Source organism: Hyperoodon ampullatus (assembly GCF_949752795.1).
Source record: "Hyperoodon ampullatus genome assembly, chromosome: 5".
NCBI classification, from domain to species: Eukaryota; Metazoa; Chordata; class Mammalia; order Artiodactyla; family Ziphiidae; genus Hyperoodon; species Hyperoodon ampullatus.
This window is the reverse complement of record NC_136918.1, coordinates 127693782-127715037: the sequence shown is the minus strand read 5'-3', so window position 1 is coordinate 127715037 and position 21256 is coordinate 127693782. Positions and strand designations below refer to the sequence as shown.

The 21256-nt window shown below is 38.8% G+C and overlaps 1 protein-coding gene across 9 annotated transcripts in view; it reads left to right on the top strand.

Annotated features, from left to right (window-relative positions):
- Positions 1 to 21256, top strand: part of APP (amyloid beta precursor protein) — a gene marked incomplete at both ends in the record, with an annotated part of 277334 nt that overhangs the window by 143069 nt on the left and 113009 nt on the right. For all 9 annotated transcript variants that reach the window (XM_079705528.1, XM_079705524.1, XM_079705527.1 and 6 more), the window contains one exon: positions 12934 to 13136. In XM_079705528.1, coding sequence (XP_079561654.1) covers positions 12934 to 13136 — 203 coding nt within the window. The remainder of the gene's footprint in view (positions 1 to 12933; positions 13137 to 21256) is intronic.

Genomic DNA, 21256 nt, shown 5'->3' with positions numbered 1-21256 from the left:
AAAAAAAAAATGTGCAGCACTGTTTACTTAATAGAAATAGAAATATAGTCCCTCCCAAATTTGTGTATTTGTGTCCCGAATTTCTAGTCCTTTATTTCCAGCTGTCTGCTGGAGGCCTCTGCAATAGATTCTTATAGCATCTGAAATCCATCATGGTCAAAGCTGAACCCATTCGTTTCCATTCCTGGCTGTGTCCATTCTTCCTGCTGTAAACTCTGTTACCAAGAGTAACTGTTCTCCACCCAGTCTCTCCCTCTGGAGACATCAGCCTCATCTTCTCACTAACCCCCTCCATCCAGACGGTCACTAGTTCTGTCGTGTTATTTTTTCACTTCCTGTGTCGTCCTCAGCTAGAATCCTCAAGAGCCTTCCCCCCCAGCTCATACCTGTTGAAATGAAACTAATCTTGCCACTCTTCTGCTTAAAGCTTTTCTACTAAGCTCTGCATCACTGGTAGAATAAGGGCAAATTCCTTAGTCTGTAAAATGAGGTCCTTCCTAGTATATCTGGAGCCTGCATTCTGCTCACTTCCTGGTGTCCACTCCCAACCTCCAGCCATACTGAGCCATTTACAGTTACTGCAGACACTTCATGTGTTTACAGCTGACATTCCCTGTTTCTGCAGTGCCCCTCTGCCATCGTCTTCTCTGCAGACATTTATTCATTCATCAGTTCCCAGTTCACCTGTAACCTCTTCAACCCATCCCTCCCAGGTCCTCTTAGCAGATAATCCATTACAGTTTATGTGCACATCTCTTACAGCACCACCTTATGCATTTTTACGTGTCCATCTCTGCAGGGCTCTGAGCTGTGGTCAGCGACTGGAACACTACAGGCATAATGCCTAAGAAAAAAAGGTCTTCACAGATTTTTTCCTTAAATAATAAACCCCAAGGAAAAAGTATATGAGAAACAAATGATAATTTTAATTAAACCATTTTCAAAACCTAATAGCATTAAAAAGGGAAAAATATATATATTATAAATATAAATTTAAGCCATAGTCTAATTAAGAGCAAATAGGTACAATATTTGGCTCCTACCATATACTTGACATACATTAACTGGTCACAGCATCTCCTAAGCTAGAGAATGGTATCATTCCATTTTAAAGGTGAGGAGACTAAGTCACAGCAGAGTAAGTCACTTGGCCACAGTCACACCAGAGTGATAGGTGGCTTCCAAAAATAGTTACCATGCTGTACCTCCTCTCTACGGCCCAGAGAACTAGAATATTCAGTTGACTGCCGTATGGTGCAGCATAATTTTTCCTTGAGAAAAGGAAAAGTATTCACAAAAATGTTCTCAGCAGTTCAACCTAAAATATAATGCACTTACACATTAATTTCCTTGCCCCGTACCTTCTGCATATGTCATATCATACAAGGAGTGTTGATACTTGATAGTTTGACTCTACAAATTTCTCAGATGTCAACTACAGATAATATTTAAAGATATACTTACCAAGGCAAGGATGTGGGCTTGTTTGTTAGAAGAGGAAGAGAGTGGGCTCATTAATGGAAAATGAAATAAAATTTTCACCTCTCCAAAACATGCTTTTCCTAAATATTCTGGCTCATCAAGGCTTTCATAATAGTGAAAAGTGAAAGCCAGGCTATACTTGGCTCTACCTTTTGTCTTTCCCATATAATTTAAAATACTTATTGCAATAAAAAAGTGCTAAGGATGTAAAGTAATGAGCACTGCTGTCTGTTATACAGGAAAGGTGTTAAGAGAGTACACCCTGAGAGTTCTCATCACAAAGAAAAAAATTTTTTCTATTTGATTTTGTATCTATATGAGAGGATGGACATGAATTGAATTTACCCCGGTCATCACTTCAAAAATAAAATGAATACTTATTTCAAGCCCTCAGAACAAAGAGTCAAGGGAGCCTTGTGGCTTGTTTTCCCTTAGGGATATATGGCACTTTGTACCACCTGAGGATTGGTGTTAGATGTACAGGCAGACCTCAGAGACATTGTAGGTTTGGTTTCAGACCACCACAGTATCACAATAAAGCAAGTATCACAATAAAAGAAAGCACACAGATTTTTTGGTTCCCTGGTGCATATAAAAGTTATGTTTACACTATACTGTAGTCTCTTAAGTGTGCAATCGCACTGTCTTAAAAAATGTGCATACCTTAATTAAAAAATTCTTTATTGCTAAAAATGCTAACTGTCATCTGAGTCTTCCACACACCATAATCTTTTTGCAAGAGTAACATCAGAGATCACTGATCACCGGTCACCATCACAAATATAATAATAATGAAAAGATGTAAAAAATTGTGAGAATTACCAAAATGTGACACAGAGACGTGAACTGAGCCACTGCTGTTGGAAAAGTGGCACTGAGAGACTCGCTGCCACAAACCTTCAATTTGTGAAAAACTGCATTATCTATGAAGCACAATAAAACGAGGTATGCCTGTTTCTCTTTCTTCCTGGGAATCCCCCCTCCACCCCGCCCCAGGAATCTGAGGCAGGACGAGGGATCCAGGCAGTTTATGCTTGTGCTGGAGAGAGGAGGAGAGTTGCTTGTTATTGCTTCCCAAGTAGACCCACTTATTTTTTCACAGGAGAGATGGTGGGGGGAGCCACAGAATCGGGGAGCTTCTCTCCTTTCTAAGGAGCAGGTACTCAACAAGGTGTCCCCAAAAGAAGGGTTAGGCTGGTGTCCTGCTTTGTGGCTTTTCTAAAGGGCTCTGTGGCCATTTTGTGCAGAAACCATCTATAGCTTTATATTAGTGCCCATGTATGTAGATCCAGTGGAAAAGGATGCTAGGCACGTCGCCTTTGCTGAAAGCACCTGTTCAGGGCATGTTCTCTTACTATTCTCTTTATTTCTTTTTATTTCTTTTATTGAGGTATAGTTAATTTACATTGTTGTGTTAGTTTCAGGTGTGTAATGAAGTGATTCAGTTAGACATACACACATGTATATTCTTCTTAATATTCCTTTCCATTATAGGTTATTACAAGATACTGAGTAGAATTCCCTGTGCTATACAGTAGGTCCTTGTTGTTTCTCTATTTTATATAAAGTAGTGTGTATATATTAATCCCAAACTCCTCATTTATCTCTCCCCGCCCCCATCCCCTTTGGTAATCAGAAGTTTGTTTTCCATGTCCGTGAGTCTATTTCTGTTTTACTTACTACTGTCTAAAAACGTTAACAGTCCTCCAACTACCGACTCCAGTGTACCTTACCTAGCTTTCCCTGTGTTCATTTTCTCCATAATGGTTATCACCGGGCATGTGCTGGGATAACATTTTTGCTTCGGTTTCTTATATTTCTACCTCTCCCCCCAGTAGAATATAAGTTCCAGGAGGACAGGGATGTTTTTGTTTTATTCCCAGCAATCACTTCAGTGTCTGGAACAGACCCTGTGGAACCTAGTACCCACTCAAATATGTTAGATGGCTAAAGATCATATATTTCCAACTCTTCACCCAAAATGTACACAGATCACCTATACTTACCAGCAACCTTAATCTTTGGATATGAGGAATTTGCTCATTCAAAGTTTTCTGGCATAGCATCTGGATAACCAAGATTTTGTTTCATGTATCAAGATTTTAAAATGACTCTGAAAGTTTTTATCACCTTAGGTGCTTCTCTTTAATCCTACTTGGTTCATGAAGCTGTCAGGAAAAGAACCTGCTTTTGATTATATATGGCTTTTCTTGCCTCCAAGATAGTCTTTTAAAAAGCAATTTAGCTTCTTACTATAATTATATTCCAAACTTAATATTTCTTAAGTCTTGCCAGAATAACATTTTCTCCCTTGCAACATATTTTTATGATTTAAAGGTAAGACAGCAAGTGTACTGAGTACTTTAGACTATATCTTAAAAATCTAAGAACATTTTTCTACAGAACCCAAATGATACCACTCACCCACAAAATTAACAATACTTTTAAAATATCATCAGGTAGTCATATTTTCCCTAAACATGAGGAATGACCTCCCCTGCTTGTTTTTCCACACCATATCCCATGCAGGACCAGACCTAGCATCTTATTTACATCCTTAAATCTTAGGATTCAGAACAACCCTTTTCATATCATGATATCAATGTACTAAAGAAGCTGTACCCGTCTTCCTAGAAACTGCCCATCCTTTGACTTGTCTTAGGTCCTGGAGGTATTATTTAGATTGTTTCTCTATACCTGGAATATTTTTCTTCTGATGAGTATATACTGAGAAAATGAAGAAAAGATCGATTATTTTTCAAATGTTCTAAACAAGTGCTGCAAGTTACACCAGACCTTGCTTCAATGCTTTTCTTATCTCTTTGCTGTTCTTGTTTTTTAGACATTCACTGAATTAAGCAGGGTAATATTTAAAAGCTAGTATGAAGAAAAGTTGATTTTATGCTAAACTATCATTTTTATAACCTTTCTTCCATTTTCTTTCCTGTCTAACATCTTACAGTGAATACCATTAGTTTTATTCTTGGAATTGACAAGAACCTGAGTAGTTAATACACGCATGAATTTAACACTGGATTCTATAGTCTTCTATTCATATCAGTGTGCCAAGTGATAATAGAATTCTGAAAATATAATCTGTAGCATAAGCATTTTTTTAACTTTAAAGATTAAGTACTTTTGTATCCCCTCTCTTAAGATCTTTCCTAGAACTGCCTAACATCTGACTCTTTTACGTTTTCTAATAAAGAAAGTCAAACTCTTCATGTGATTGTCATAGATTATTTCAGTTCTGAGTGTTTTGGAGGACTATCTCCTTGAGATTTAGTCATGACATCATTCATTCATTTATACGCTTGAGCTACATGCCATGCCAAGGCACTGTGCCTGTGGCCTTGGATTTATTTCTCTCTTATGTGATACTTGCTGTGGGTCAGGTGCTCTTCTAAGTACATTGCAAATTTTTACCCATTTGTTCCTCATCATACCCTATGAAGCTACCTGTTATAAGTTTGCCATTTACAGATGAGGATAAGGAGGCACAGAGAGGTTAAGTAATTTGCTCCTGGTCACAGAGCTGCGATTCAGATCCAGGCAGTCTGGCCCCAGAGTTCATACTTTGAACCACTCTGCCGTGCTGAAGAGCCTCGCCTCCTTGGAGCCTGCATTCTACCCTCTCTGAAGAAGGCGAGAGGCAGGGATCACGTTGCTTCTGCTGTAGAATTTTAGAACTTGGACACCCTAGAGCCCGTGAGCCCTCTCTCTTTGTTTCCTTGTATCTCCTTTGTCCTCAGATCAGGACATAGCACAGCTTCCCACTCTTCCCATCTCCACCCCACCCCAGCCCACCCTCTGTGTCAGGGGTCAGCAATATTTCTGTAAAGAGCTAGCTAATAAATATTTGAGGCTCTGCAGGCCACATATGGTCTCTGTCACATATTTTTCTTTCTGTGTGTGTGTGTGTATTTTTTCCTTTTCATCTTATAACACTTTAAAAATGTGAAAATCACCCTTAGCTCACAAGATGTCCAGGAACAAGTCACGGGCCGTAGTTTGCCACCCCTTGCTCCACGCCACTGTTCACTTGTCCTTCTTTGAGCACTCTGTGTTCTTGTCAGCTGATCTGTTTCAGGCACTCAGGTTTTCCTCTCCACTCTACCACAGGACCTTTGCACATGTTCTACCCACTCTGCCTTTTGACAGCTGTCTTTAGCCTCTGGACTTCATTAATTTGAGGCTTTTTTTAGGCCACATTTCAGAGACCTTCCTTGTGGATGCCTTGTTATACACCTCCAGATCTGTTCAGATCTCATTTGCTTGGGTCTCCTAGACCTCCGTAATTGTTATCACAGTAGCAATTTTACGTTTATATAGGTGATGATATCATTGTCCTTTTGGCTGTTAGCCCACGTGAATTACCCTTGCACCCCAGTGTATCTCTAGCTCCCAGCATGTGTCCCTAACCAGGTTCCCAGCTCTGCTCTCATCTCCCTAGAGCCCACTCTCCACCCAGCAACCAGAGTCATCTTTAAAACAAATCGGATTTAGTCATTCCCATTGCATATAAATAAACATGCTTTTTCTGACCATAACCAGCATGGCCTTGCTGGGTCATGCCCCACCTGTCTGTCTCTACCACCCTAACGTACGCTCTTCCCCCTGCCTCACTCCCCGCAAGCTCACTGGCTCTTTGTTGTATTTTTTGTGTGTGTGTGATCGTGCTAAGCTTGCCCTTGCGTTCAGGGCCTTTGCACATTCTCTTACTCCTATCTTAGCCATCCGCCCACCTTGACTTTCAGCATTCCAAGTTTCAGTGCCCACAACCCTTTCTCAGTGGCCTTCCACTGATCATCCTATTTGAAATGCTCCCTCTACACCACCCCCCTCCCCCCCACACACACATCTGTTATAGCCACTGGTTAACACATTAGCCTTTCTTTTCTCAATCAACTTCTTTACATTTTTGTTGTTGTTGTTATTTATTTGCTCATATTGTGCCTCACCCGCTAAAATATGTTCCAAGAAAGCAGAGACTTTGTCATGTTCACTCATCTACCCCCGGCACCTGGAATAGCACCTGGCACTTGATAAAAGCACAGTCAGTGCTGTGACTGTGAATCACTGGTGTGTGGCTTTGAGAGGCACTTAATGGAATGGTCGGATGGATGGGCGAATTAATGCATTACCCTTTTTTTTTGCTGATTATCAATCGGTGCACATCTCTCTCAACTCAAATACTCAACTGTTCACTGACTAAAGAAAAAAACATCTGAATACCTGGTCTCCGCAGTTGAGCGTCCATTGCTGTTAAAACCCAAAGCCTGTGTAAAATTCCATTGTAGTCAGGCTTAGGTACTTGTTATTCCTGCTTGTGCATTATTAGGATATCTCTTCTTCATCCTCACACCCACTTTTCATGTCCTACCAGATCCAACACCTCTAGCTCACAAGAATCACTTTCCCCTTGGAATTTCTAAAGCATTTAGTATGCAGTACGTCTATTACTCAGTAATTAGTGTAGATTATCTCTCCTGGAATAGGGATTCATTAAATGTATAAGAATGATGATACATCCTAGTTTAGACTAAGGTTGTGACCTATCTAGCTCACCCCTAATGCCTGAATCATGAATTTTTGGTGTCTCAATTTGGTCCTTATCTTCCTAAAGCAGGAGTCTGTGACCTGAGGTCCAGAGTAAGCTAGTGAATGGCCTGCAAGGAATGCCTTTAGCTGCAAGTAACAGAAACCCAGTCATTGGTTGTAGGAGTGCTGGGCTGGTGCAGTGATACAAAGATGCCATCTTTTTGTATCTTTCCACCCCACCATCCTAAATCAGCTTCTGCATCCTAATGTTTATCACCTAACAATTGACAGCTGGTTGTTGCCCCTCCAGGCGGAGACCAAGTAGAAGAGCAAGGGCTAAAGAAACAAAAGCGCTCTGACCATCAGTAGGAACCTTCTCATCTGGAAAGTAAGAATGCTCCTAAAAGCCCCACCTAAAAGTCCAAGCAGGTGTTCTCTGGCATCTGATTATCCAGAAATATCTCTGTCACTTGGCCTTCCCTGTCCCCAAGGGCATGGAGTGTTGGGTTTCTTACTTTCTCTGGTCAAAAAAGGAATGGAGAAAGGAGTTAAGAGTAGCTTTGGGGTAGCTTTCAAACAGTTTCTGCTGCAGGGCATTTTTCAGGAGAGATGAGTCAGATTCTCAGAGATCCTTTCATTGACAAATTAATAATACCCACTACCTAAGGAATGCCATCAAAACAACTATACCGAAATTCAGTAGACTGCTAAAGTGGGGGTCAGTTTTAGATATTACCTATAGGTAACAGAGATTCTGACAGTACATTAAAGGTAGATAACTTTTTTTTAGTAATCATCAACATATGATGAATTGAATCCTATGAGCATCAAATTCATTTACGAAAGAGCTAAACTGATGAATTAATTTAGAGAATTAATTACTTAACTAATTCAGTGAGGCCATGACTGAAGGAGCCATAGATTTGTAAGTATCATAATCTTCTCTTTTTGTGTGTGTTCAGCTCCTTATAATTTGTGCCCATAGCGGGTTGGGGGCTTGGAGTGGAGGTATATTTTTTCAGATTTGGAGGCCCTGAAGATAACAATTTTATTAATTAACAAGCTCTTATGCTAGGCCAGTCGTGAGAGTATTTAAGAAGAGTGAAGCATTACAGTAGCAGTGTCCTCTCCTTTTTAACCCTTTTTGCTGAACTGTAGTGTACGTAAAGAGAAGTGCACGTAACACAGCTGTACAGCTCAATGAATTTTCAAAACTGAACACAACCAGATAGCTGACACCCAGATCAAAACACAGCCTTGCCAGCCCCCAGAAGCCTCTCTCCTGTTTCCTCCTAGTCATTAAACTTCCCCTTGCCTACGTGTAACAACTCCTCTGAGTTCTATCAGTGGTGAGGAGTAAGTGTTTTCATAGTTTATATAAATGGAATCAGGCGGTGTGTCTTGTGTCTTATATGTTTGGCTTCTAATGGTGCCTTTAGGTGGGAGAGAGAGTGGCTTTTTCTTACTTAGCTGTCCCCCGTCTTGAAACATTTACTCAGAACCAGGAAGAATATGCTTCCTACTTTCTCATATTTTCTGGCAGCTTCTAATTTTCCTAATTTAACAGCAATTTCAGAGACTACTTTCTCCTGGGACAAACTGACTTATCCAGCCATTGTACCTTCCAGGCTAAACTGTCTGTTTCCTTTTTTCAAAATTTGCTTTATTTTCTTTCTCTATTTCCAGCCCTGGGAGACTCTTTCTTCCCCGTTTTAGATCAACACGGAAGTGTCTGAGTGTCTTCCTGTTGAGACTTGCCCTTCTGGCCCCCAGTTGGTCCGTACATTTTCGGAGCTGACAGCTGTTCTGTTTTCACTCTCCCCTCATCACTGCAGTAGTGCAGGTCTCGTGATTGTCCAATTCACATAAACCATGGGAATCAGCTTTCTCTCTGTCATTTCCTCTCCTTTGTCCTACAAAGCGGAAAAAACATCAGTCTTAACAGAGACGATGAAAGAATAAATATAGCTTTTTTAGAGAATGCAAATGGTGAATTGTTTTGCATACTTAAACAAAAAGGGCTTAAAATGTGAGTAAAAATCTTTGACTATCTAAAGCGACTAATCAGGGAGGCAATGGCAGGTGGAATCAAGGTCAGCCTTTACTTAGAAATACAAGAAGAGCTACCCTTGTGATGCAGTATATCCTTCACCAAACTAAAGTCTTGTGTGCTGACACATAAAATTTTAGCATCAGTGATTTATTTCCTCAAAATAATGTCCCTTTGACCCTTTAACCTTCTTCTTTAATTCAGATACTCCTGAGATGATGAGCATTTTCAGAGAGTTCCCTCATGCTTTAGAAGTATTTTTTTATTATTAGAATTTAAAAGCTGTAAAAGCTGTCTGCTTTAAATTGACAGATGCTAAAATGTATGAGTGAATGAATATTCCACCGTGTTCTCAAGGGACTATTTTATTGTGACTTGTTTGTTTATAAGGAAATTGCTTTATGACGCTCAGCCTCACGTTTCCATAAACTAGCCCTTCCTTGCATTTTCTTGCACTGTGAGCACCTCTCTGAAACCGGCTCACCTAGGTCACATCACAGAACAAAGCTGTCCAGCAGTTGAAAAAAAAGGTGGAAAATGTTTTTTCCCCTTTCTGTGTTTCCAGTTATTTATGAAAACTGCAGCTGGAAGTTGTAATGTTGGCATGTTGCGCCTTCTTTGGGAAGATGCCACATCTTTAAAACATAACTGTGTGCTACTGTTTTAATGGTGTCCAAATAGATCATTGAATTCGTGGACATCTAAATTTAATTCCAGAAATCAAAGCTATGGTAATAAGAACTGGACGCGAGTTCTCTTAGGCCAAGTAATTTAATTCCTCAGCCAGCTGAAATATTATGTCTCTGTTGCTTGTTATGATGCCAGTAAATTGCTCAGGCAGATGCAGTAATGGATGGTGGGCATCTATTTCACTCTTTTTCATGGCTCCACACATACTAGAATGCAGATCACTTTAAACACAGCTGTTTTTGTACGCATGTTTTCTGTTTGGAGTTTTAAATGTAACAAGTCATAACAGAGATGTTTGGGGCCCAGGGTCATGTTTTCACCATCCCACCTGGAAGCACAATGCTGTCTTAACCCTGGGTCACATACCTGGACCCTGTCACTCCATCCGTGCTTCAGGACAGCATGTACATGTCATGATTTAAGGAGAAGACTCATTGGATTTGATTTCTCTCCCTAGTTTTACCTGAATTGTCCACTTAATTTGGATAACTAAAGTATATTGGTGCCTATGGTTTGATTGAACACAGAAGAGAGCTCAAACACAAGAAACTGGCTGATGGCATGCATTAGGTCATCTTTATTTTATTCACTAGCAGTACAACATCAAGATTCTGTAGAAAAATAAAGAGGCAGTATCCTGGGTAAAATTGGGATCTAAGCAATTGTTGAGTTTAGGATTCTTTTGAAATGTTGTCTTAAGTGGTAGACTTTTGTGTAGGAATTCAGGCAATCAAGAAATCAATGACCGTACCCCACTTATCTCTAAGCAGATGAAGGCTTATACCATCTGATTATCAGTGCGAATGTTTCTCTTCCTCTTCTTACCTATTTTTCATGGTCTCATGGAAGTGTTAAAATAACTGGTTAGGGTTTTCTCTGTATTAACACTTCATTTGTTCAATTAATAATAATTTATCTATAAATGTTATTATTGATTTTACTCTGCCAAATAAGTTTCTCCTTTTTCTCTTATTTAACCACATATTTCAGCTGCTTTTGATGTGTCCATTTATTATCTGTAAGTCATATTTAGACAGAATTTAAAAGGCGCTCCACTTGGGGGATGGGGGGTTATACACAATTTTTTAGAACTTATAAAAGTCCTTTAAATTCTGAGTTAATCAGGGAATTCTTTCTTTTTTTTAATACATCTTTATTGGAGTATAATTGCTTCACAATACTGTGTTAGTTTCTGTTGTAGAACAAAGTGAATCAGCTATATGCATACATATATCCCCATATCCCCTCCCTCATGAGCCTCCCTCCCACCCTCCCTATCCCACCCCTCTAGGTCGTCACAGAGGGAATTCTTTCTAGCGCTATATTCATCTTTTTACATATCTTTCTCTTTTTCACCCTCAGTACTTGTGGCTCTCCTGTCAGACTTTGTCTTTGAAAGCCTTTTGTCATCTTCCTTTCTGTCCCCATACACCGCAGAATCCTATCATTTTCTTTCCCTAACATGTTTGAAATCTGATTTTCTGTACAATGCCGAACTCACACTAGCATCCCAAGGCTCCAGGTGGTGGCTGACACGAACTCTCCAGATTCCTGTCATGTCTCCCAAACAATGAGCTTCTCCTTGTGGGCAAGAATCAACTCTGGGGTAAAATTTAAATGTCAACATGGAAGTTCTCAATCCTATTCCTCTAGTGCTTCTTGTTAAATAGAAGGAGTTGAAGTCCTCCACCACATCTAGATCTTTTTCCTGTATTGATTTTGTGATCTGATCAAGGATGAAATATCTATTTCTCCTCTCCAGCCAGATGACACATGAGATACTGTCACTGTTTAACACTTAGATTCCTATCTTCATTTATCATCTTCCAGATGCTCTTGACCATGTCTGTACTGACAGGTATATGACTGCCACAAGAATATCTTACTTGGACCTTCTGATTTTGTTCTAGACATACTCTTCTTTGGCCATCCAAATTTGCTGATTTATTACTTGCCACTGATTAAGTATACACATGTTTAATGCCACAAATATTATTTCTGATCTCCTTCCCAGTTATACTGTGACTTACTGCCTATCTGTTACCATTATTCTCGTAATGTTGCACAGTTCAGTGGTTCTCAGGATATTGTCCCCCAACCATCAGTATCAGCATCACCTGGGAAATTGTTAGAAAGGCAAATTCTCAGGCCCTGTCTCACCACTGATTCAGAAATCTGGGGGTGGCACCTGGGGATCTGTGTTTTAATAAGCCTTTCAGGTGCATCCTTTTGATGCTCACTGAAATTTCAGAGCCAAAGAGATATCTGATATTCTAGAAAGCTTACACAACTAGCAAAAGGGAACATAGGTGTAGTTTCAGTAGGCATCCCTGACCATTGAGCTTACAGGCTTATTTAAGCCAATTTCTTCTTCCCCTTTCATTTCCAGTTTAAACTTTCAATAGTAATTTTGAACGAATTTCCACCTCCCCTTATTGAATATCTACTCTGCAGGTGCTGTGGGGTATTTTCACATACAGGAGGAGGAGAGGTAATCCCGGTAACACAGTAAACTTTGTTTTGGTCTCCCCCCACCCCAGCCTTTTTAATAGATTTATTTTTTAGAGCAGTCTTAGGGTTAGAAAAAATTTGAACAGGAAGTACAGAGAGCTCTCCCCACTGCATTATTAACATTTTGCATTAGCATTGTATGCTTGAACCAATATTGATACATTATTATTAAAGTTTACATTCAAGCTCACTTTTTGTATTGTACAGTTCTTAGGGTTTTGACAAATGCATGATGTTGTATATACACTGTATCAGTGGATATCCACTGATGCAGTATCTTACAGAGCAGTTTCACTGCCCTAAAAATCCCCTGTGCTCTGCCTGTTCATCCCTTCCTTCCTACCCCAAACTCCTAGCAACCACTGGTCTTTTTATGGTCTCCATAACTTTGCCTTTTCCAAAATGTCATACAGTCGGAATCCGGGTATTCTCTTTTTTGCAACTGCAGAAACTAAGAAGAGCTGTGCTCAGGGGTAAAAAGTTGTAGATATACTGAGCCGGGGTTCATCTCTGACCTGCTGGCTTCAAACCTTGTGTGTGTTTTTATTCAATGTCAAATTTCCTCTCAGATGTCCAAAATTCCTCGTCATTGATTTTTTTTTTCCTCTCCTGAAATTTATTTAAATGACTATCGTTGTTATTTCTCCTTCCTGATCCAGTGAAGACAAAGTCGTGGAAGTAGCAGAGGAGGAAGAAGTGGCTGATGTTGAGGAAGAGGAAGCCGAGGATGATGAGGATGAGGAGGATGGTGATGAGGTAGAGGAAGAGGCTGAGGAACCCTATGAAGAGGCCACAGAGAGGACCACCAGCATCGCCACCACCACGACCACCACCACGGAGTCTGTGGAAGAGGTGGTCCGAGGTAATCCACGGTTTACTTGGATTTTCTTTCTTGGGGAAAAGAAAGCATCACACCAGAGTTTGAAATTTCTATCCACCTTACCACCATTGTGTCCCCCAACCAAAAATAAAAATTCATAATAACAAGCTGTCTTGTGCTTGTTGAACTCCTTTTGGTTGAACAAGCAGTCTAACAGTTCATTTCAAATAACATGAAATCCTGATTTTACAATCTGTTCTGTGCCTTGTGTATGCTACTTGGTACACTGTTCTGTAAAACTCCACCTAACTGGGGACCATGTCATTTGACAAAGGCTGAGTTAGGCAAATTCCTTGGTAGTCTCCTGACAGTGGGTGTTTATTACACTCCATTGTATGTTGCCTCTTTCACATCTAGACTGTGAGGTCCTTGATGTCAAAGACTGGATTTTACTTAATATGATGCAGAGTGCCTGCCTTATAGAAACTTTTCAATAAATCTTGGTTGAGTGAGTAGTTGCAATTAGATTTCATTAAAGCAAAAGAAGGCTATTTGGTGAGTATCACATTATTTTTTGCTGTGAAATTTAACTTGGATGACTTGTGTTGCCTTTACAGTATTTTACTGGGGGAAGTGACAGTGAGAGGTAGATGTAGTGTTACTATCTTAGACTTCCTTTTTCTGTTTCATTAATGCTCCTATTGGAAATGTTGTAAACAGAATGAACTAAAAGACTTCCTTTTTGTCTCCATGAAATAAAAGCAAGGATTCAGTTTACATTAAACAACCAAAGCTAGTGAATTGTTGAGTTGCCTTTCTTAAAGCGTATGCATTTGTTTTGTAAATAGTAAAAGATGGTCCTAGGATTAGATTGAATGAGTGTGGACAGAATTATTGTTTTAATGTATTGCAAATACTTTTAAAGTCTATCCACAAATGCTACAACATTGTAGGTCTTTTTCTCACTTTTTATTAAAGTAAAATGATTTCTGCTCTGTTGTTAAACTGGAGTTTAAAATGGGCTACTTTTTTGCCTCAAGTAGATTCCTGATGATTATTGTAGTATCTTCTTCCCTTCACTGCATTTTTTATAACTTTATTGAGGTATAATTTACATATAAAGTTCATTCACTTTAAGTGTATAGGTGTATAATTCAATGGCATTAATAAATTTACCAAATTGTGAAAACATCACCATAATCCAATCTTAGAATATTTTCATCATCCCAGTATGAGCCCTCACACCCATTCACAGTTAATTCTTGTTCTCACTGCCAGCCCCCAGCAACCATTAATCTACTTTATGTCTCTACAGATTTGCCTTTTCTAGGCATTTCATATAAGTGAGGTCATACGTAGTCATTTGTGTCTGGCTTCTTTCCCTTAACATATAGTTTTGAAGTTCTGCATTCCTTTAACTTGTAGCTTTTTAAAAAAAATAATAATTTTATTTATTTATTTTTGGCTGCGTTGGGTCTTCACTGCTGTGCGCAGGCTTTCTTTAGTTGCAGTGAGCGGGGGCCACTCTTCGTTGCATTGTGCGGGCTTCAGTTGTTGTGGCATGTGGGCCCAGCAGTTGTGGCTCGCGCGCTCTAGAGCGCAGGCTCAGCAGTTGTGGCGCACGGGCTTAGCTGCTCTGTGGCACGTGGGATCTTCCCATGGGCTTGAACCCATGTCCCCTGCCTTGGCAGGTGGATTCCCAACCACTGTGCCACCAGGGAAGCCCTAACTTGCAGCTTTTAAAACTGAGATTATTCTGATTTGAACACTCAGGGTTAGCTTAAAATTCACTGAAGGTATCACACATTCTTTTAAAATATACATATAGTACCAGATAGATTGTTTAACTTTATCATTCCCTACGTAATGACAACTTCTTATTCAATTTAGCATGTAAAGTAGATACACATTTAAGTAAATGCACATTTTGTTGGAGGCACTGTTTTTCAGGGTGTTTTTCGTGTACCTCTTAGGACCATTTGTGGGAGATCTGGCTACATGAACTTGTTAGCTTCTATTTTCCTAGCAGGGAAAGACATATTTTACAGGGCTGCTTCTTCTTGAAACCTAAAAGTTGTGTGACTACAAATTATAGCAGCTAATATTCTGCTGTGAGACTCAAGTTCTTGTGCTCTCCATCAAGATAGCTGTTTGCATAATAATCGCTGTCCACTTATTCAGCATTCATTTTTGGAGTACCTCTTTGGAATGAGCCATTTTGCTGGGCTCAGTGGATCAATCATACAATGAGAATACACAGGATAGCTGACCCTCATGGATGTTAAAGTCTAGTAGGAAACATAAGTCAAAGAAATACAAAGTGTGCTGTGAAAACACTATGAGCGAGCCCAGAGCCTACTTCAAAGAATAGGAGATTGATCAGGGAAGGGTCTATGAAAAAAAATGGCATTTGAAGGGGAACTGGAAGGGATGGTGGTAGAGCTACTGATGGATTTTCTTGTAACCTACTTTAGAGTCAATAGGAATAACAAAACCAATATGGTGCCTTGGGAAGGTACGTGACATGCTTGGGAGACAAGGTTAGTCCAGTTTAAACTAGAGCAGGTAAATCTTCCATAAGAGGGTTACAGGAAATTAGGTTGGGCCTACAATATGGAGACCTTTAATGCCAGGCTGGCAAGTATGGGTATTAAATGAGGGTGATCAATTCAGGACCTGCTATGTGGTAAGGATTTTTCTAGTAGAAACAATGAAGAGATTTTGTTTTTATGTTACTGCTATTGAGGGGATGGGTGAACAGGGAGTGACATAATTTATTCAGTATGTGAGAGAATGCCACATAAACATATGCCTGTATTCCAAACCAAGACAGAACTCTCTTGAGATAATAGGGTCTTGTTACATTCTGAATAAGTCCAGTTCCTTTTGCTTCAGTTTTTCTCTACATGTAGCATTATTAGGTATTAAGATAGAACATAGAGGGACATATATGTTTTGGTATTTTTATAGAAAGACAAAAGCAATTAAAAGAGAATTTAGAAAAAAATATCCAGCCTAAAGATTAAAAAAAATAAAAGAAACTAGCCTTAAAAGATAAGTTAATAATGCTGATGTCAAGAAGAGCATTAAAAGTGACCTACGAAAGCAAATACCTGATCATTTAGAGGTACCAACTGTTATTGCTAGAGATAGAAGAGCCTTTAATGGGAATCCACGCATCCATCTAAGACTCCTGAAATGGACAAAAGCTATGATTGAAGTAAGTCTTTCTGGGAAAGGAGACCTAAGAGGAGAAACATGTTGTGGTATATTGCATCCATGTCAGAGAGTTTTCTGTGTTCCCAGCTAATTCTGATAAAGGAATAGAAGAAGTTTTTGATGGTAGCATTAAAGCGACCAGTCATCTAGAACCTTTTCCCTCCACATCATGGGTGTAGGAGGTGAGTTACAGCTCTTCCCTGATGAAGAACAATGTCAATGCCAATAGGTGATTGCTAACGTTGTAAAACTCTAATTATGAGTAGCCTGATCCTGTGCTGAGAATAAAAGTTGGAAATGACTTGCAAAGCAGAGAGATTGAAAACAGGCTTACCCTCTAGTGTCCAGTGTTAATGTTTCAGTGCCCGAGAGAAAATATGATTTACAATCATACTTAATAATGAACATTCTTCATTACCAACATACTGCCACTGATACGAGTCTTCCATGTACTTCGTAAAAAAACTCAATAGTTTTGTAACCCATTAAAATTTGAAAGAAACAGGCAGAGGGAAGAAAAATATAGGACATTTCAGCATGCCATATTGTGTTAGAATCATTGATACCAAAGTAGAAGATGTCAATTCTGACTATGTTACTGATTCCAGAGGAGAAAGATTGGATCTGTTGTTTTGACCTAGTGGAATAAACCAATACCAATTTGAGTACAATAATAGTATATTTAGACACTTGCTCCTAATTTTCTGTGTTTTGAGAGGGATTGCATTTCCTAAACCTAAGACATCAAGGTAATCTGTGACTCAATCGTGAATTTTAAACTCCGATTAAACATGAGTATTGTAATAAATGACATAGCCTGTGAGTTAAGCTAGCCAGTTTTGTCCATCCAGAGTATCACTGTTTTTTTCTGTATGTTCATTGATTCAACAAATACATATTCATTACATCTCTGCTGATGGCTCAGCACTTTGCTGCTGTGGAAGGTGTGATGAGGAGTTGGCTGTTACCGTATTGTGGCAGATCAGCCTGGAATTTCTTGTGTTTGCACCACCCCCCTTGCCCTTTAGGGCAGTGATTCTATCTGTTAATCCTTGATTAATTTGTGCTGACTGGTAGAAATTTTACTTGCCCATTGAAAGCCAAGGCAACTAAAGCTGAGAGAAATTTTTAAAAAATTGTCCATGGTCACAAAGCTGGTAAGTGGTGAAGCCACGATTTGAACCCAGATGGACCAGAGTATTTCTACCACCCTAATGTCAATTTTTTTGTTTTTCCTTTTATATTTAAGTACATACTAGTTCAGTTTCACCTGTGTTCCCTTGTAAACGTGTATTCCTTTGCTACATCATATATTCATCTTACTATTATTTCACTCTGAGCATTTCCTACATTTTAGAATTCTTATTGAAATAGTAATGATATTATTATTATTATTTCAAGCTATGGCCATGGCCCATGTATTGGCAAACTGTGGCCATGGGCTGAAAATGGGCTGTCATCTATTTTCTAATCAAAAGGTTTTATTGGACACAACCAATCCCATTTGTTTACATATTATCTATGGCTGCTTTCATGCTACAGAGGTGAAGTTGAGTAGTTGCAAAAGACACCATGTGGCCTGCAAAGCTGAAAATATTTACCTTTCAAGCCTTTATAGGAAACTTCTGATACTGATCGTTAGAAACATACTAAGAGGTTTTTATATTTCAGGTTTTACCATACCAAGTAAATTTCATTAAGGTAGTTTTCATATGGTTAGAGACAGACAGTAAAGTGTTTAAAAAGAGAATTTTTAATAGTTTTTTGGCTTTGGGCCAGTTACATAACCTTGGTAAGTCTGTCTTTTCATGTGTGTTGTATAGATGCTGATATGATGTTGCATGTATTTTATGTGAATTACTTTAGATCATTCCTGTTAAGTATTTACCATATAATGCCTGGCACATTGTAAGTGTTCAGTTTGTTTTACAAGGACAGGCTGCTCAGGGTCGAATCCTGGCTTTACAACCTACTAACTTAGTATATTTGTATCAGTGAAATAACCTTTATGCCTCATTGCTTCCCTCTTGAAAATGGGAATGGATTTAATAATACCTACCTAATTTTAACCATTTTGTGAGCAATATATGAAGTAATCCCCAGGAAACATTTGGCACTGTTCCTGGTGGACAGTAAGCGCTCAATTAACCTAAGCTACTATAGTTGTTCTGGTTATACACATCATTTTGATCCTCCAGAGAACTAATGTTTACTACTAATTAAGAATGCCAAAGGTAAGCCAATAGACTGTCTTTTTTAATTATAAAAAGCATAAATGTGATGTATCCATTTCTATTGGTATCACAGAGCTGATATTTATGGACATACGTTAAGGAAAAAAACAGCTTAAACTTGGTTTCTTGCTTGAAATATCTTTTATGAATATATTGTATATTTAAGTATCTGCAGTTAAATTTTATATCTGGCTGAAAATTGAACCAAGATAGTATTAAATGCCACTGCATTTCAAGATGGAGTTTCATTTCTTGAGGGTATTTTAAACCTCTTGGAAGTTCATCTATTAAATGGACAGAGACACCGATAGAGGTGGCACTTTAAGCATACCATATGATGATGAAGTTGAAAAGTTTGATCTAAATGTTGCTTGCCTTGGGCGGGGTGACTGACCTCACAGAATTAAACTGTTGTTCTTCTCCCTCTGGTTACCATTAATCTCTAAGAAGCATCATGTCATTTGCTGCTGTACATTCCACCCACGTGGACCAGGCACTCCTAGGTACTGGGCGTTGTACCGGTTCCTGAGGGCACAGGGATATGAAGAGGGTAGTTCACTCAGGTTGCTTCCAGACATAGCTGTACACTCAGTCTTGGGGAGAAATTAGTCTCTCTGACCTGGCTGGGGAAGAACTTTGGCACACAGGGAAAGGAAGGTGCTCACCCAGGGACAGAAGTTTCCACTAAGCATTGCCAAAAAGTTGTCATTTGAGTGATTTTTAAAGGAGAATAGGGATTTGCCAGTTAATGGAGCACCAAATATAACAAATCCAAGAAGTACCATAAATAAATCAGAACAGCTTGCATTGATCTCAAGAGTAGAGCAAACAGAGCTTAGCCTAATTCTCACGTCTCTGGTGTGACTCATCTGTAATGAATGTGCCTCTTGCAATGTATCCCATAATTCACAAATACGATCCTTGCTTATCATTCATATTTAACTTTTCACAAAGTTTGGAGAAAACTGTGAGCTTGACTTGCTGCAAACATGGAAGTGTACTCACATACTTTTGTTGGGTGCCTCATAGGAGCGCACTGGCCCAAAATGAAAATTAAGCTCCATTTTGGGTTTGTGAACAGGGCAAAGGGGTAATAGCTGCTCCCTTTGGAGGAAGTCTTTACCTCTCTGTGTTATGGCCACAGGCAAGTAAGATCCACTCCTGTTCCTGGACCAGAATGTAGCATCCTTTCTAATGACTTTGAGAGAACTAGTATCAACACTGTGTATAGATGTGACAGGTGACAGCCTTATTATTTTGTGCCCTATGGCACCACAGCCATTGATTTTGAGATGTTTGATATATGCTTTGGTAGAGGCAGAGTAAAGCATGGCATTAACAAGCTTCTTTCCGTGTCATTTAATGGTCCCAATTTAGAAAGCCCACTCAAATCGTCTGCTTAAAACGTGAGAGTGAGAAACAGAGCCATAGAAAAAACTGTGTGTGGCATGTATATATATATAATTTTCTATTTTTAGTAACAAATTTATTGAAATATAGGTTGCATACCATGGAGTAGAGAAGTCAATGGTTTAGTATATTCACAAAGATCTGCATTGCCACCTAGAAAATTATATTTTTGAACTTAAGTTTTTTGAAATTTTACATGGCTAGTAGTGCTTAGTTAGTTTTACCTTCTACACTTTTATTTGTGTCAATCTTCTTCAATTCAATGTTAGAAAAGGAAATAATCAGCTAAAGGTATTTTAATACAATTATGTCTAAATTTCTTAAAAATAAAAATAAAATTTCCAGCCCAATTCAATTAAAGTCCAGAAACTAGGTTTTTAAAAATTCTAGTCTTTTTTATGCTTTTCCCCAAATCAGTTGCTGTTCAAAAAAAATATGCAAATGTTGACAATTGTATGTATTTCCACTGCACAGAGTTTGCAATTAAGAAAAACATCAAACCTAGTAAAAGAAATCCAGCAAATGGGAGAACAGTTCATCTAAATATGCATGTCATTTTCAGCTAATTTTTAGCTAATCCATATGTCCGATTGAGTAGGGACTCTGATTCCTTGGGCAGGTAACAGTTGTGTGTTCTCATGGAAATATTTAGTTGCCTTGTAGAAAAATGCTTTCTGGAGTTTTTAAGCAAGGTGGATTTCAACCTAAATACCTTTTTCTCTCAGCCTTGGATCATTTTGCCCCCCTAAAAACTTATCACCTCTTCCAACATCTGACCTTCTGGGATTCTGTTAGTGGAAGAGTAAGAAGTCAGGAGGAAGTAAGACTGAACGAATCTCATACAAAAATGATGTTCAGTGGTATATCTATACAATGGAATATTAGTCAGCCACAAAAAAGAATGAAATAATGCCATTTGCAGCAACATGGATGGACCTAGAGATTGTCATACTAAGTGAAGTAAACCAGACAAAGACAAATATCATAAGATATCACCTATATGTGGAATCTAAAAAAAAAGATAGAAATGAACTTATATACAAAACAGAAAGAGACTCACAGACATAGAAAGCAAACTTACTGCTACCAAAGGCAAAAGGCGGGGTGGGGATAAATTAGGAGTTTGAGATTAACATATACACACTATATACATAAAATGGATAACCAATAAGGACATACTGTATAACACAGGGAACTCTACTCATTATTTTACAATAACTATAAGGGAAAAGAATCTGAAAAAAATATATATATATATATGTATGTATAACTGAGTCACTTTGCTATATGCCTGAGACT